This window comes from Phlebotomus papatasi, chromosome 2 (assembly GCF_024763615.1).
Source record: "Phlebotomus papatasi isolate M1 chromosome 2, Ppap_2.1, whole genome shotgun sequence".
NCBI lineage: Eukaryota > Metazoa > Arthropoda > Insecta > Diptera > Psychodidae > Phlebotomus > Phlebotomus papatasi.
This window is the reverse complement of record NC_077223.1, coordinates 29968301-29986146: the sequence shown is the minus strand read 5'-3', so window position 1 is coordinate 29986146 and position 17846 is coordinate 29968301. Positions and strand designations below refer to the sequence as shown.

The 17846-nt window shown below is 34.0% G+C and overlaps 2 protein-coding genes across 2 annotated transcripts in view; one reads left to right on the top strand and one right to left on the bottom strand.

Annotated features, from left to right (window-relative positions):
* Positions 1-17656, top strand: part of LOC129803426 (bcl-2-related ovarian killer protein) — a 45986-nt gene extending 28330 nt beyond the window's left edge. The window contains exons 2-5 of the mRNA XM_055849972.1: positions 16532-16796; positions 16858-17004; positions 17077-17385; positions 17447-17656. Coding sequence (XP_055705947.1) covers positions 16545-16796; positions 16858-17004; positions 17077-17385; positions 17447-17596 — 858 coding nt within the window. The 5' untranslated portion in view covers positions 16532-16544 and the 3' untranslated portion in view covers positions 17597-17656. The remainder of the gene's footprint in view (positions 1-16531; positions 16797-16857; positions 17005-17076; positions 17386-17446) is intronic.
* Positions 1941-6033, bottom strand: LOC129800914 (uncharacterized). The gene is made up of 3 exons (XM_055845656.1): positions 5511-6033; positions 2252-2517; positions 1941-2188 (listed from the first exon to the last, which is right to left on the bottom strand). Exons 1-3 carry the CDS (start codon positions 6031-6033, stop codon positions 1952-1954), a joined length of 1026 nt encoding a protein of 341 aa, XP_055701631.1. The 3' UTR covers positions 1941-1951.
* Positions 17657-17846: the final 190 nt, after the last annotated feature.

Here is a 17846-nt window from a genome sequence, read left to right as displayed (position 1 = left end):
TGCGATTTCAAATTGAGATTTTACATACTGAGTGCTGAATATAGGATTTTTAAGATTTGAAACCTCTATAACTTTGGGAATAATAAACTTTCCGGTGTAATATTCACAGGGAAGGTAGAGGGTGCCAAGGATTACCCGAAAAGCGAAAAAAAACGAATTTTGTAAAAAATCTACTGACAAGTCAAAATGACCTATTTTTCAATCCTTAAATTTAAACGTTGTTTTCAAATAAATAAATAAATATTCATTCATGTGAGATTATGTTACTTTGAATTCAAAAATGAGAAAAATGAGATTGTAAAGAATCTCAGCTATATACAATGTATTACAAAGCCTCAAATACCTGATGATAGAGTTCAGAGAATGCAATGTTTTCAGTATAGTACACCTTTCTTCATCTGTATGTTTCTTTACCTTCTTTTGGTTTTGCAGCATACTTTTGTTGATTTTTCAACGTTGAACGTTGTTGCCACTGATACCAGGGATTTTCTTTTCTTTAGAAGAAGCTCAAGTTATACCTATATTTTTGCATAAAAATTCTTTGTGATGTTTTTCCTTTCCATTTTATATGGTAGTATTTATAGAGAATGCAACGATAAAAAATATTGTACTTCTTATTCATACATCGGGTCTTGACATAATCCTATAGTTAAATGTTTTCAACTCAACCCATAGAATCGTTCAAATTTGAAGAGCTCGAATTTAAGAAGCTTGACTGTATTCAATTATGTTTTGTATTTCAAACATTTTTTTTAAGTTTTTCATTCAAGAATTTAAGACAGAACTCTTCTGTATTTCATTAACTCCTTTATAAAATAAAAATAAATATAGACCTATGCATGACAAATTAATAACAAATTTATTAGTATTAAAAATTTATTCCAAAAACGGATTTTTTATAATAAAAAAATCTACTTGATTGTCTGAGAAATACGAATTTTAACGTCGACTTTTTGGCCATAAGGTTTTCGGTCTCAAAAAACACCCCTGATACAACGGAAAAGAGTCTATTCTACCTCTAAATTTTACTTGATATAATTAACATCACTTGTTCCACCTACAAGTGTTCTACTTGAGATAATTTGCAAGCTAATGCCTCTTAAAGTGAAGTTTGTTGTAAAGTGATTGTCTAAATTAAATAGTACTTTAATTATTAATTAAATTGTTGTTCGTAATACCTCGCTAGTAGCATTGAGTGAAATATTCCTCTTAAATGTCACTAAATTGTAAAAACTGTGTTGTGAACGCTACATTAGTATTTAAAAGACTATGAAAACGATGAAAACCATTAAGGTTTTTATACAAAAATTGAAAGTTCCATTATTGAATAATATAACGAATATCATTGCATTTTGAACCATCTTCCATGGTTCGAAACCTTTCACACACTCAAGAGAGTGTCTTGCGAAATAGTAATGCAATTTATATATATATTTTTTAATAAATCAGTAATATATTCGATGGAATAAAATGCAAAAAATGCAAGAAATGTCGAGCAATCGCATAAAGTCCATTTTCTCCCACTGACTGATGGTGACTTCTTTGATCTGGTTGGAGACCGATGGCAACATCTGCACCTTTTTTGAATCTTAACACACAATAATCCATCAATTATTCATTGCAAGTTGGTCGCAACTAATTATTAATTATGGAAAAAGGTGCCTTGCAGAGGGCATTCCACGGATACTTCATTCGACGCTATTTGCAGAATTTTAAGCAAAAACATAGCCATAATTGGATTTTTCTGCAATCAATTGCGTGCGATTTTCACGAGGTGTCAACCGTCCAAGAGATTAGAATCTTCTGTCGCGAGTTTGAACAATGCCCAATTAGTTCTGAATGTGAGTTTCCCATTGTTCATAGACTTCTTATATGCATATTGCGTTTTAACACTTTGGTAGATTACCATTTTGGCGGGAAAAAAATGAGGTCACTTTTTCTAATAGGAAAATCAATGTATTTGCTGATAAAACTTCTTTCGCCACAAAATACAAATAATTATTGAACATCCAAAGCAGACAAGAGCCAATCCACTGATACTGAAAATTGGGATAAGGGATCCTCCTGTGACCTTGTTGGGACTCTCAGAAATCTCTGGAAGGACTACTCTGAAAGAGATCCTAGAAACTTTCGATTGTGACTCTTTCAAGCTTCTTTTTGCCCTTTGTGCTCGACAATTTCCAAAGTTCTGCAAAAAAAAATGTCTGTTTCAAGAATTTTTCTTGAAACTTTTCATTTTGGTGTAACTTACTGGAAAACAATCCCTTTGATTCAGGCAACCAAATAGCCTAACATTGAGCACTAGTTCCTCTCCAGGAAGCATACCGGGGAAGGTGGCAGCTTTGAAAGGAAATTTTTGACCAAATGGAGGATCAAATGAAGGATTCTCAGGACAAATGGCCCTCATAGCGCGGTTCACGCATCCGTCTTGGGTTACAAATACAGCAGAGTTCAGAAGATCTCCTGAGGGTGAGGCTCTTACCAAAGAAATATCTGACATTCCCGTGAAATTCCATCCTGAAATTATTGGGTGAATTTCACAAAAATATTTCAAAACTCCTTCAGGACTATCTGCCGGTTCAAAATCGATTTGAACCGATTTATAAAACAGTCAAAAGATCGCCCAAAATTGCTTAGAGGCAGGGGCCCATAAAGCCTAATAAAAAGTGAAGCAATTTTTCACTTTTCCTTGTAAAAATTTTGCAGCTATTGCACCGCGACTTAAATAAATTTGTTCGTAGTTCTTGTAGAATTTTGGCGAACATAATGAAATATGTATTTTTAGATAGCTTTTAATGCACGATTTCAAAATATATCAGACTGATAAGTCAATTCTCTTTAGGAAAAAACTTGTCAATAGTCTTCAGTGCCTCTATGCAAAAACGTATGGAAAAATGAAATGTTGAGAGGCCCCTGTTAGAAGTAATACAATACAATTGATTGAAATATAGGGTATATGGTACTGAAATAGTGGTATTGAATTCTATACCACTTGTATTTAATCTGGATACAGTAGACAAGAGGTGTGCAAGAACCGTTTGAAACCGAAAAAACGTCAAATAAAGCTTGTTCGTCAATGGTCAAAGCGCTACCTGAGCAAACTTATTTTGACGTTTATTCGGTTTCAACGGTTCTTGCACACCTCTGCAGTAGACTCTCTCAAATTCGGGCATTTGGGACCGAAATGTTACCCGAATTAGAGAGAAATTCGGGCGTCAAATTGTTTGAAATGCAACGATTTTTTGTTCATCTGCATGAACATATTGCGTTTAGATAACGCGTAGGGGAAAGTACTCCCCCATCGAACGTTCATGCCTTCGAATTATGTGAAGTTCTTTTGTTTTTTATAAGAGATTTACACAAAATTATCACGGAATTATCAGCAATTGATGATAATCCAATTTTGATAGAAATGTGTAAGTCTCTTAGGAAAACTAAAAGAAAATTCACATTATTCGAAGGCATGAACGTTCGAAGGGAGAGTACTTTCCCGTATTTATTGTAAGTTTCATAAAAACCCCTTAGTAATGCAAAATGACATCATAAATAAGACAAATCATGGCAAATTTAAGGATATTTGCTTCATTCGATTATATCATAATAAAACTTGAAACATGTCACCAAACTGTTTTCGAATTTAACTGCCGCCCGATTTTAAAAGTACACTCAGTCCCGGGATTATGCATATTTTCGGGACCGAAAAAAACGCGCGAAATGGCATTATGCATCGAGAAAATTTGCATATCCGCAGGGGCTTTCTTTTGAATAAATCGGCCGTAGAACGAATTTTGCGCGGAGTAAAAGTAGTTCAAATAAAAAGATTCAATTGTTAGAAATGCATTAACAAAGAGTACTTTTTGGCCAGAGTTCTTCAATAAATGGTTAGAATATTTAAAAAAAATACCTTATTTAAAGAAATTAAAGTATTATTCTGAAAAAGTAGCAAAATGTTTTCAAATTTCGCGCGTCGCAATGTAGTACACATTTAGGCGTATTTCAAAAATGATTTCATGAATTGACTCCAAATGGTAGGCAAATTTGCAGAATCGTATGTGCATAATTTCGTCAGGTGCATAATTCCGTCAGGTGTATAATCCCATAAGAACTTAATGCCGGGACTGAGTGTAGCCCGATATTAAAAGAACCAAATTAGCGAGAGTCTACTGTATTTCAAAACTTTACTCTGTGTACGGACCTCTAAAACAGGACAGTTTCACAAATTATCATGTAAAGGATTTCAAAGGATTTTGTCGCAATAATTTTTCTTTTCGAATCTCCTTGCAGAGACATTTTCAAGTGAATATGAAAGTTTGAAACCGATTTTTTGTCGATCTGACATTTTTGGCTTATCTAATACGGACCGATATAATTGATTGATAGGGGATTCTCCGGTGGTGGCCAGTGGATTTGAAGTCACTTTACAAAGAAAAACACATCTTCAGTCTTTCCCAGAGCTTTCGGTCCTGGATGTGGACCTTCTTCAGTGGCTACAAAGATTTATACATTTATTTTAGAAATTATTTTTAAATACAAGGACGTTTTTTCTTTGGACAAGTCAAAGATCTACTCACTCGACTAAACTATATTTTTTGTACGTTATGAGGATCGTTATTTTGTGTGGGATCGGTATTTTTAGAAAATTGTTTTTACTGATTTTCAACTTTTGAGTAATCTTTTTTTAGGTACTGATGTGATTTGGCGCTTTCTGTTAATAATTTTTATTTGTGTTATCAACTGATCTTTCTTGTTTCCCCTCTTTCCCCTGTGATTTCTCATCCTTTCACGCATCATGTTCTCTCCACCAGTTCATCGATTCCTCCATCCAGGACCGAAAGCTCTGGGAAAGATTGAAGAAGTGTTTGTCTTTGTGAAATTACTTCAAATCCACTGGGCACCACCGGAGAATCCCCTATCAATACACATCACGCCAGTTCTTCATCCAAAGATAAAATCGATCTTTACAAAAATTGTGCCGATTTCACGATTTTAGCAATAGTTTTGCTAATTCCAGCGGGCACGGTTAGTTGAAAAAACCAGCGTTTTCAGCATATTTTTACTGAGTCGTATAGCTGACCGGTCAGCAGTTCTCAAACAAAAAAATGCTAACCAAATATATGGAAATGGCACTGCCTCACAAGTATCGTTTTAAGGTTAGCAGAATTCAACTGAAAATATTTTCAGCTCAAGTGATATCGGTTAGAATTTGGTACTCACTAGGATCTGCCAATTTTTTGTATAAATGGTTTCCGATTTTTCGATAGCTACGAAGATCGGCACGATCTGCCGATCTAAGAAATATCGTCTCTATGCAAATATTGCGCTGGACTTCCGATCTTCACAAAGATCCTCTCGCTTTACCGATCTCTACAAAAATCGCAAAGATCTCACAATTTTTATCGACAAATCGGCGGCGATTTGCTGATTTCGACTTCTCAATTTAATACGAGAGTCACTTATAAGCCCCTCAATTGCCATTACTTTTACCTAAAATAATTTATCTTGAGATTTACCATCTTCAGCTTTGACTTGAGCCTTCAGCATTAAATCCTCACCCAGAAGAACTTCTCCTCCCTCAGCTAGGGGTTCTGTAAAGCTTCCATCATCCCTATTGCGCCTAAAAAGTCCAATTTGACTCCTAAAGGGCAACTGACTTCCTCCTTCAATAACCGACGACATTGTTCTACTTTGCGACAAATTTTCTCCAACTGAGAGTCTCAGGGCATGTTTCTGAACTGCAAACCTCTCTTGGGCCCGACACTTGAGCGTTAGAAGCCCATCAGACGATGTTCTGAGACTCTCAATGTGAGGAAATCTCAGCCTAAGACACAAGTTATCTCCACATTGGAATACTCCACATTCTTGAAAATGTTGTGCAGGAATCTCAATTTTTAGATTGTCCCCAAGGTATCTCATCGGACAATTGTTGGGCAGAAAGGTATTCTCTATTACTGGATTAGCTGAAAGGGGCGATATCATGTGGATTTGAGCACGAAACACAACTCCCGGAAGGCACTTTAATTCTTTAAGGCTCATTTTGATGTGTGAAGGAAGCTTTTGATGCACTTGATCATCTCTAAAAACACTATCTTGGTCACGATTAATAATGATTTCTGGAAGATTTGCTGCTTGTGGCCATTCTTGGATTGGAGGCCAGTAGTCTTTCGCTGTATAGGTCGGGGTATACGATCTTAAATTGACTGGAAGTCTTGAAAGCTCATCGCGATTAATAATAATTTCTGGGAGTGATGTTGCTGTTGGCGGTCGAGGGAGGAAAATAAAACCTCCAAAAATTTCATGAACCTTCACAATCACTAAAAAGATCACAGAGATCATCACTTTAACCGATCATTAAACACTGAAGCCACCAAAGGCTCTATTCACTGCTTTTATTTGGCTTTTATAGTCCACGCAACAATCAAAATTTATTCATTCTGGAAATTGATCGATTTTCGGTGCAGGGAAGACAATGGAAATGTGACAAAATCGTGATGATCAGATTGAGTGCTTCACGATTATCAATTAATTTCTCTTCTAGTGTGAGAAAATATGGTCAAAGAAGTGGTAATCTAGAGAAAAAAATGCGTTTTCTTTTCAGACTACACAAAAGAAATGGCATGATCGCGAGTGATCTTGTCAATGAAGTAATTAAAATTCCGTGATCGTGCGACAGACACCTTATTAGAATGATCATTGGTGATCAGCACGAGCCATATGGAAATTTACGTTAATTTCTGCTTGCGATTTTAGCTTTTTGACTGATCTTTTAGCAAAATAAATGGTCGAATTTCAAGAAATCGCACATGAAGATCACTCACATCCATCTTGCAAATTGGTTGTAGTATAAAAGATCAACATGTACACCTCTTGGTAAATTGCACCCAGTGTATCTTCTTATGGTACTCAACCAATTTGCTGATAAATTGATCAAGTTATCGCTTCTGCAAGATCACTCCGAATTGGGAAGAAAATGTTAAACGATTTAATCAAATGAGCGTGATTGGGATATTCAATGAAGTGGCTTTTGGACGTGTGTGCCGACTAGTTTTAACTCATTCATTTTTATTGACTTTAATTTTAAAAAGAGGTGTCGACAATTTTTTTTATATCTTTATTTCTACAGTTAATTAAAACGATTTTTTCGATTTCAATGAATTTTTGAAAAATCACAGTACTTTATGAACTAAAATATACATTGAATATTTTTGAATCCGAACGGAAGCAATTTTTTCATTAGCTCTTCCGTCTGACTAAAAATCATTATCATTTCACTTGCTACGTCCCCAACAATACACAAGCCGGCTCTTTTTTTTCTTCAATTTATCAGCGTTCTGGACTTTAGCTCTAAGAGATATCGGTTTTCGGTGCCCCCCAATAAAGAAAAAAACATTATCCCCAGAGTTTTTCCTTTTCCCCACACTTCCTTCCGACTCTACCAAAACCATGTTTTTTCAAAATTGGCCCAAGCTTTTTCAGTAATTTTCGGATATGTTTTAGACGTAACCTAGGCGAACACTTCGTCCGTACCTTCCTATGACCGGAAAATTCGCCATATATTGAATTATTTAAGGTCAAAGTTCAAACACTTTAAAGGGCTCATTTTTCAACCGATTTGTTTATAATTAATTTCTTGGAACTGTCTTGAAATTTCCAACCCGATTGTGTTAGTCTTATCGGTAATGAACCGCTTAAGTACAGGTAATTGGTTCATTTTTCTCGGAAAATATTTTTTTATTTGATCTTGTACTAATCCCCGAACTAGAAATTAAACTGTAAGAGATATCGACTTATGCTCTTCGATGACCCCATCCCCTATAAGTGAACGTTATCTAGGATGATCTGTTTTTCCTTTTTTCTCTTTAAATTTCATTCGTTTCATTCATTATTAGCTGAGATATTATGAAATCTCAGCTTTTGTGGTCTGAAGTCTGAACTTCATCAGATCGGACCCTAATTTTGTATATTTACTCCGTTTCGATAATGATATCCCAAGAAGCAATTTTTTCTTAATATAGTCTTATAGAATTCTTTAAGTAAGGCATTATAGAACCAAAAATCTTTTTATTTGCTTATAACGCTCTTGGTTCCATCAATGAGATTATTATAAGTAAAGTGGCGCACTCTTAAGGATCTTAAGAGCTTCTACAGGAATTTCAACAGAAAAGTTTCACTTTAAGTCTTTTAAAAGTGCACTAAAAGATTTGTTTAATACTCGGTTCTATAAGGCACCTATTTTGCTTCTTAGAATTTCACTTTTATCATTAGTGTTAAAACTTTTTTTAGTTACCGTCCCATCCGTCTTATTCGTCCGTTCTATTCATGTCCCCGTATATAGTCTCCTCTGAATAAACAGCGTAAAATATTAAATGACAGATCCGACAATATCTTTTTTTCTCAATAACTCAGGTTTTATGATACAAATCGAGCTCAAATTTTAGTGTGCTATAGCTGGGCATAAGAACTTTCGATTAAAATTAGAACCTGATCTTCTCCGACGCTCTGGTCTGAGTTATAAGGTGTTAAAAAAATTGTAAGATGACTAGCTCCATTTTAAATTGTCAAAATTGGAATCTTGCGTAGTGAATTGGAAGTCTCTTTAAATACAGCAACTCTTCAAAACATCTGAACTTCGTACGTCAGTTACTATAGTTACGCAAAAAACGATAAATCGATCTCCGAAAATTCTATTTCGAATATCTCGAAGCTTCTATTTTCAATTTCGATTAGATTTTGGTATATTACATATAAAGCTGTCTACACATTATGAGCATTTTTTAAAAAAATTCTTTAAAAAATTTTTTAAAAAATTTTTTAAAAAAAACTGTTTTTTAAAAAAATTTTTTAAAAAAAATGCCTCCACACTAGACTTAATTTTTGTAAAAAATTTCTGACAGATTACTCTCAGCATTTCGCTTGGGATTATTTTTCATGAAAATTTGTCATTTGAGTGGTGGAAAAAGTGTGAAAAGTGTTTGTTGGAATTCCCTGGGATAGTTGTTAGTGAATGTTCGTGGAAAATTTTCCAAAATTGCAAAAGTGCAGTGTTTTTCTACAGAAGTTGTTCCCAGTGGAATCAATATTCCGGAGTGTGTGAACATAACCTCAAAATGTTGTTTTTCCCTAAAAATTTTGTGTGACTATCGCAGTTATTTATGTACAGAAATTGTTTTTCTTTGCGATAATCTGGAAACCAAGACATGCTCATCAGAAGAACCGCAGAAATTACTCGGAAGGACAAATTTGTTACCAGGAACAATGGGTAGAGTGGAGAAGAAGGTGTGCAGCTCAAAAGATCCTAGATTCCATTGATCAGCAGCTCTTTCTGGAAAAGATTCAGGACTTCAGGAAAACTTATGGATACGTTTGGATGAACAGGAGTATTTGTAACCAAAAACATTGACGTAAGTACTATGAATATGCTAAAAAAAAAACTCGCTGATTTTATTGCAAAGCTATTCCTGCAAAAAATTCAGGACTACAATTGGAAGAGCATGATAGTGGATGAGGGGAAGGACTTTGAGGAATAATTAGAAAGTGCTTCACCAAAATTCCTGCAAAAATTGATCCAGTGCAACTCTACAAATTTGATTCCGGATACTGGATGACACTGATTTGATTCCGGACACTGGTGATAATTATGATAAATTTTATGAAAAATAAATTCTCATATCTTGGTTTCCAATCCGAAATCTTTTATTGGTTATCCGGTGTACATTAAAGCCTTCTCCCTCTATCCACTACTGTCCAAGCAGGAGTCCCATGGAGGAAGCAAAAGTTTGTAGCCATCTCATCCTTGTGCTTCCAGATGGGAACATTTCCATCGTGGTTGAAAAGGAGGAATGATGGGAGGTGGTTCTGGGGCTTCAAGTGATGGGCTGTGGTAACTACGGATGACTCTTGTATGTACTAGGATCTCCTCAGTGGCTCTGAATAGGTCTATTGTCTTGATTGATTTACCAGGTTCATGTTCCAAAATTCTTCAATTTCCTTCTTTCCATTCATGTTTTAATTTGGTGCACGAGGTTACTGTACCATAACAATCTTCAAGAATACACAGACATCACAACTTTCGGCAACGTCAAAAGAAAAATCAGCGAAAGTGTTCCTCCAAAGCTGGCTTTGATTCCACTGGGAACAACTTCTGTAGAAAAACACTGCACTTTCGCAATTTTGGAAAATTTTCCACGAACATTCACTAACAACTATCCCAGGGAATTCCAACAAACACTTTTCACACTTTTTCCACCACTCAAATGACAAATTTTCATGAAAAATGTCTCGAGTTGCTGTGATTTTTTAAAAAATTCTTTAAAAAACTGTTTTGTAAAAAATTGTCCCAGTGTGTAGAGGCATTTTTTTAAAAGAATTTTTTTAAAGAAAAAACCTTGATTTTTTAAAAAAATGGGTCGTTTTTTTACAAAATCGCCTACACACTATACAAATTTCTGTAAAAAATCCAGTTTTTTTAAAAAAAAATTCACTAGTCTGGAGGCGATTTTTTTTAAAGAACTTTTTTTAATGTCATTTTTTACAGAATTTTTTGATAATGTGTAGACAGCTTAAGGTCGAGATATACAATACTCCTACTGTATCGAAATTGATTGTACTCTTACCTCCAACATTTGATAACCGATTTCTATGAACTTTTTTCTCTTGTTAGTCTTTTCTCCTCAAAACCAAAACCATTTAAAATAGATAATGTCCAGTGATAATAAATATTTTATACGTTAATTAATTAATTTAATTTTATCCATCCACCCCCTTTAATATTGCAAGCTTTATCCCTTTAAGGACGATTGGAACACCGGTATCCCATAAAGAAAATAATTTTTCCTGACTACCTAAATTAATTTTTTTCTAATCTTAGTACGTAATTGCAAAATAGAAGGAAGAAGGAATCTAGGGTATTTTTTTTGCAAGTCTCTAACTATTTAAGCTCAAAATTGACGAATTTTTAAATTCTCATATTCATAATTGATTTTAATTATTTTTTATACTTCCATGTTTTTTAAGCTAAACCCTTTCGAAAATAAAACTACAATACTTATACTTAATATTTTTCATTAGATCGAAAATTATTATTCATTGGTATTGTCAGAAAATTGATTTAAATTTTTGAGCTTTTTGTCCCTATCGTTCACATAGACAAAAAAATACACCGAATCAGACTCTGGTGGACTTTTCAAGGTTAGATGTAAGACGTTTCACAAGTTTTGTTAATAAGTTTCATTTTTATCGTCGATTTTCGGTCCGAAAAAAGTGTCTCGTCCTTAACATTTTCACCCAAAATACTGTTTTGACATATTTTTTGTTGGATCTTAAAAGTTTTCCAAAAAGTTCAAAATCATTTAATTTGAATTAAAAATCGATAAGTCAAAAAACGTATTAAAAAATTTGTAAAAAATCTGATTTTTGTAATTTTCAAAATGGGCGTTTAAGAGAATTTTGGAGACATTTTTGATTGATTTGTCTCAAAGGAAGCTACAATGTTGTCTTGGAAGAAGTTTTAGGGGTCCAAAAGAGCATTTTCCATTATAATTTTGATAAAATTCTCAGCATTTTCTTCAAAGAAGAGTCTTCTTGGTGGTTTTAGCAAGTTTCTAGATTACGAAAAAAATGCCGAAAAATTTAATTTAATTTAAATTTTTAATTTTAAACATAAAAAGAAAATTTCTCGTATTTATTGGGATTTCCAACCAAGCAAAGCCCATTTTGGAAATGTTTCAGCCGTTTTGGAGCCGTTTTTATTTTTTCAAAATAATAAAAAAAACGGAGTTTCTTTTCATAGAATTCCCTAAAACAAAAAGAAAAGTTAATATTTGCTTTTGTAAAACTATTCGAAGAGGCGTATAAGCTATTTGAACCACTTAAATTCATCAAAATCGGATTAAAATAAGATACCGATAAAGAAACTTTTTTGGTCTAAGAATATCGTTTGGGACACTATTCTCAAAAGCTTCAAATGCAATCTTTTTTTTGTACTTTTAAAGTTTTTTGTATCCCTTTGTCTAAATCCGTCAAAATCAGCGCAGAAATGGAATTAAAAAACAGAGTTTCCTCGAAAGAGATTTCCCAAGAGAATTTTGTTTTTTTCTAAATGTGCTTAAGGATTTATTATTTTTAAATAAGCTCAATTGAATGCAAATTGGAGTTATTTTTGAAAATTTTCCAGAAAGCCCTTTTTTGCGTTAGAAAAACGGTTTCTTTTGGGGATAATCGGCCAATGTGGCCACACCCTTGACACTAAATAGAGCTCCTTATCAATCTCGGAGATCCTGGAGGATGGGCACTTCAATCTATGTATATAAGTACAATTTTGTATTCAGTTTTGTTTTTGGTATGCCGGGCCTTCTTAATCATTTGCTAACTGGGACTGTCACTCTGTATCCGCCACTGTGTGCACTACTACCCCCTACTACCCATTATAATATCTCCTTTTTGGCTATCGCCGTCTTAGCATTAGCGACCAACCTCTCCAGAAAAGAAAACAAGAGAAATTCCATCTCAAAATGTTTATTTTGAAGAGCTTTTATTAATATTTTTGACTCCATAGAATATCTGCGAAGGGTTTCCGGGAAAGAGTTACATAAATATTTAATTTTATAATCCATTTCTGGTCCAAGCCGTTTTTAACTAAAGTATCAACCCGATAGTCACCAGTTGGTAGTCCAGGAGGAAAATTAGAGAAATCGAGGTTGTAGTCCTTCACATAATAAAGATGTCCCTATTTTCAGAATTACAGCAAATTAGGTAAAATGTTTAATTACACTACTCTTTCACTATTCGTTTAAAAAACGTTTTATTTACGCTTTTTTTTTTGTAAACATTTCCTTTGTATATAAGGAATTTAAAAGAGAAACTGTCCCGGCCCTACTCTAACACTTTTCACAAATTCTTGAATCACCTCAACAAAATATTTAAAACCTTGTAGGAGAAAGCACTCTATCTTCGGACGACTCAAGCTTCGGACAACGCAATTTTTTCTATTTTCTTAATTAACTTCACACACAGCTCTTTTCTGGAAATTTGAGGCATTGGACAAGCAATTGAAATATAATATTACAATAGGCCAAATTAATTTAAAACACACTGAAAAAAATGAACTGTTCGAAGCTTGAGTCGTCCGAAGATAGCGTGCTTTCCCCTACCCAAAAATCATTCGTAAATTGTGTATTTTTTACGATTACCTTTCTCATTGGGCATCCCTCACTAATTAAGTTGGTGTGTTTCTCCAAAGTATCCCAAATTAGATTTATTACTGGTGTCGCTTTTCTATTCTTAATCAGATCACAAATATCTTCAGATGCATCAATTAAAAATGGTCTGTAGACCGTATATCGGTAGAACGTGACAAATCTCACAATGGGATTCACAATATCATAATTAGAAACAAAATTTATTTGGCCGTAAGAAGTTGTACGATTCATCAATTTAAGCGAACAGGAAATATTGCCGTAATTCTCAATCAATTCATGACATTCTCCTCTTTATTACCACTGCATCGTACATCAACTAAAATAAAGATATTTTACAAGAAAAAGAAAAAAAAGAAAATCGTATACTCACAATAGCTTGCATTGCTGTGATGTACAATACAAAAGTTAATAAAACTAATGCTTTCACTTTGAAGTTCATTTTCAAAATGAAGTTCTTGCTGTAACTCATATTTTTATATTGTTAAAAAAAAAATTAAAAATATTGGAAAATTCATTCACCCTTACTGATACATTATCTTGATCAGACATTTTAAAATTATTATGATAAGAATCACGATTAAACTGAAATTCATCTTCCTGTCTTTTAAATTTATATTAAAAAGCCATTAATTTTATATACAGTGGGACCTCGATAGAGTCGACCGCCGGCCGATAGAGTCAATCTCCAATAGAGCCAACAGCTATTTCTTTACTCTACGGACTCCGATAGAGTCAACTTGGACCCAAATTGACTCCGATAGAGTCAACTTTTCCATTATTATTGAACTAATAATATTGTATGACTTTTTCTAAATTAAAATCAGTGTTTTGGTGTATCAATAATGTATCGTTTTTAACACAAAAAAAACAATATTGTGATAAAATTCGTATATTATCCGTCTAATCAATTTTCGACAAAATAATTTTCTTTTCGTGATTTTAGGGCAGAATCACATTGACAATAAAATGCTCGCCGTAGCCTCACCGTATTTCGTTAATTTACGCATTTTCATTGCAATACTTACGTAAATTTTACATTACCGTATTACCTTATTTCATAATCGGTGGCACTAAGTGAAAATAAAATAAGAAAATTGAAGAAATAAAACGAAAATTCGATAAACGGTGAGCAAAAAAAACTTTAGGTGAAATAATTCGTACAGTCTTTTTTGCTCACCGTTTATCGCATTTTCATTTTATTTCTTCAGTTTTCTTGTATTATTTTCACCTAGTGCCACCGAGTATGAGATAAGGTAATACGATAATCGAGACTATGCGTAAGAATTGCAATGAAAATGCGTAAATTAACGAAATACGGTGAGCACTTTATTGTCAATGTGATTCTGCCCTTATTTCTTAAATTTTCTTATATTATTTTCACCTGGGGCCACGGAGTATGACATAAGGTAATAGGGTCATCGAGAATCTGCGTAAGAATTGCAATAAAAATGCGTAAATTAACGAAATATGATGAGCATTTGACTGTCAATGTGATTCTGCCCTTAAGCATTTTGACCGATTGAAAGTTCTCTTGTCTTTTCTCTCTTGTCTTAAGATTTGTTTTATTAAACCCTATGATCCAGTATGACGTATTTTAAGTACAAAAGAAAACCATTTTGGCGAGAAGGGATAGGGAGGAAATGAGGATCATAATAATAATCCCAAAGTCGACTTATGAGGGGGTCATCTGAAGACTCCAAGTAGATATCTCTAACCATTTAGCGCCCATTTTTCAAAAGAAGAAGAAAATGAGGAAAATTAGTTTTATTTCTCTTTTTGTGAAGTTTAGAGTCATAGTTATCTTATAACGAAAAGAACAACTATCAATCTCTTCTTTCATACAATAAAAGTTTAAAATAAATTCTAATTAATAACGTTAATTGCATTAGAATTTTCAACAATTATCTACCGAAGCTCTTCTAAAAAAAGTGAAAAAAGAAATCTTTAAGACACGATTTCTATCCTAACATCGTAGATGGACGATGGACCTCAATATTATCACATGGATACTAATTTTCACTTAAAATACTTACTAATAATAAAAAACATTCTGTAAAATTATTCCTTAATCTCCAACTTTTTCTCAAACGTACGACTTTTTTGGACCAGATGGTGTAGAATTTATGGGTTAAATAAAATATTCTACTATCGTGTTAAATATATCAATTACCTAGTAGGGTAAAGTGGTACAAGTTGGACAGTGGTACAAATTGGACAATAGTACAATTTGGACAGGGCTTTTTGTCTTGATAAATTTAGTACTTCATTTTTATTTGTATATTTTTAATGCTTTAGTTTTATAATTTGGTTCCTTATGCTTAAAAACAAATTTTGTACTGTATTTATCAAGAAAAAAGCCATGTCCAACTTGTACCAGCGTATTGTCCAACTTGTAACATTAATTCCAAATTATATCACTTTACCCTACAAACATAAAATAATATCCCTTTATATCGTCGGTTCCAAAGAAGACTATTGTAAGTCTACTTACAGTATAAAAAGATGGTATCATTGGATGCAGAAACCTTAGATCTATATCCCCACAAAATTTTATGTTGATTAAGATATTCCTGCAAAAGTTACAAGAAAAAAACTTAAAATTAGCGTGCCCAATTATTGAGTTTTTTGCCCACAATTTTGCTATAATTAATTAATTAATTAATTAATTAATTTAAAAGTAGTGTTAACTAGAAGATATTCAATGCGTAAGTATGATAAAATAATTTCAAAAGCTGAAAGTATTACTAATTGCAGTGAAATTAATGAAAATAAATGTTAGCTGTCAAACTTTAAACCTCTTTCCTGTAAAGTTTACATTTTGGACTTACAATAGTCTTCTTCGGAACCGACGATATTAAAATTTCACATTTTAATTGATTTTTTTCGGACTCCGATAGAGTCACCGAATCCAATGGAGTCAACAGGCCTGGAAACCCTGGAAATAATTAGTTGACTCTATCGAGATCCCACTGTATTTCATTCAGTTATTAAGCGAAAATTAATGGTAATTCTTATCTGCAACAGCGTTCTAGATGTTCTAAATATATCCAATGGTTAAATCAGTTAATAATGTTCACTCACTTTTGTATTCCACGCAAAATCGTGATCGTAACACAAAAAATGGGAGTTTCAAACCATTTTAAGCATTTGATAAAAGTCGTTTGAAGGGAGATATTTTTCCAAAGTTGAATATTTATAATAGGTAATGATTGAATGATTGATGAAAGTGATTCTTTAATAAAATTCAAGAAAGAATATTTTTTTAACAAAATTATTTTCATTTACCCCATCTAACCCATATTTTTGTAGACTTTAAAATCTTTTAAACTTCCTTTTAGATTCTGGAAGGAAATGTCTGGAAAAGGATCTCTAGAACCGCCTTTTCCGCCTGATCGCCTCACATCACCGCCCCCAACGAAGAGAAAATTTAGTTTTCCCGCCACACTTCATTCCTCCAACCTTCTAGCCGTCGATCCAGCCGCCGGAGCTGCCTCATCTGCCCGCAGACGTCTCAGCAATGTCAGTGATGTAGTCACCAGAAAACTCTCCAACACAATTGGTTGGAAAGCACCTCCGATTCCCACCCACGACATCATCTCTCAGGTAAGAGTCATTAGTCCTACTGATCATTAAGAATTATTAACGCAAATGATCTTATTTGCAGGGAAGATGTCTCTGTTATCAGTATGTAAGAAGTCGCCTGAAAAGGGCGGGAATGTTCACGAGAAAACTAGGCCTTCAAAGAGTAAGAAGTATTCTCGGTACTTCCTCAATAGAAGTAATAAGGGAGGTGTTTCCTGCTTTAAACTATGTAAGCCTTAAATCTCATTATTCTGTTCTAATATAACACGATCCTTATTCCGTATCATTTTGCGCTGTACAGGTTGGCGAAGAGCTTGAACGAATGCACCCAAGAGTCTACAGTGGAGTGGCTAGACAGATCTCACGAAATCCAGGAGGAGAACTGGCATCGGAAGAGACTGTTCCGTGCCTCATGAGTGCCGTTGCTCGGGATCTCTTCCGTAGTGACATTACCTGGGCCAAAGTGATTTCTTTGTTCGCGATGGCAGGAGGTTTGGCTGTGGACTGCGTACGCCAGGGACACTCAGACTACCTCCCGAGACTCGTAGATGGCGTCACAGAGGTCATTGAGGACGAACTAGTGCCATGGATCAACGACAATGGAGGATGGGTCGGTGTCTTTCATAGGATTTCCAGTTGTATTCTCTTTGCTAAATACTTTATTTCAACAGATGGGACTCAGCTACCACGTTAATCCTTCGGGAACTACAGAATTGAGTGTCTTGGAGTGGATTGCCCTGGGATTAGGATGCATCCTTGGCATTTGTGTCTTCATATTCATCATCAAATTTGTAGGCCATTTTTTATTTTCCGAAACTTAATGACTGTGAATCATGTAGCTGATTCTCAAGTAAAAGACTTTTAAGTTTTCTTATTTTAGATTCTAAATCGTTTTCTTGTTTGTCTTTGCGAAAAACTCGAAGTCGTGGTAAAGGTATTGAATAAGTTACGACAATTGCTGATCTACGACACGCTAACCAAAATTGAAAAAAGCGCAACACGCGTTTTCGAACCATCCCAAAAATATAGTCTTAGCAGAGAAGAAGCAGTTAGAAAGAAGTAAGAAGAAAA

What these genes read in the sequence shown, in the direction of transcription:
- LOC129800914 (XM_055845656.1), bottom strand. Translation starts at nt 6,033, where the DNA reads ATGAGCCTTAAAGAATTAAAGTGCCTTCCGGGAGTTGTGTTTCGTGCT. An exon ending in TCAAGTCAAAGCTGAAGATG is followed by an intron (nt 2,518 to 5,510) that starts GTAAATCTCAAG and finishes CAATAATTTCAG; the next exon opens with GATGGAATTTCACGGGAATG. An exon ending in ATCAAAGGGATTGTTTTCCA is followed by an intron (nt 2,189 to 2,251) that starts GTAAGTTACACC and finishes TTTTTTTTGCAG; the next exon opens with AACTTTGGAAATTGTCGAGC.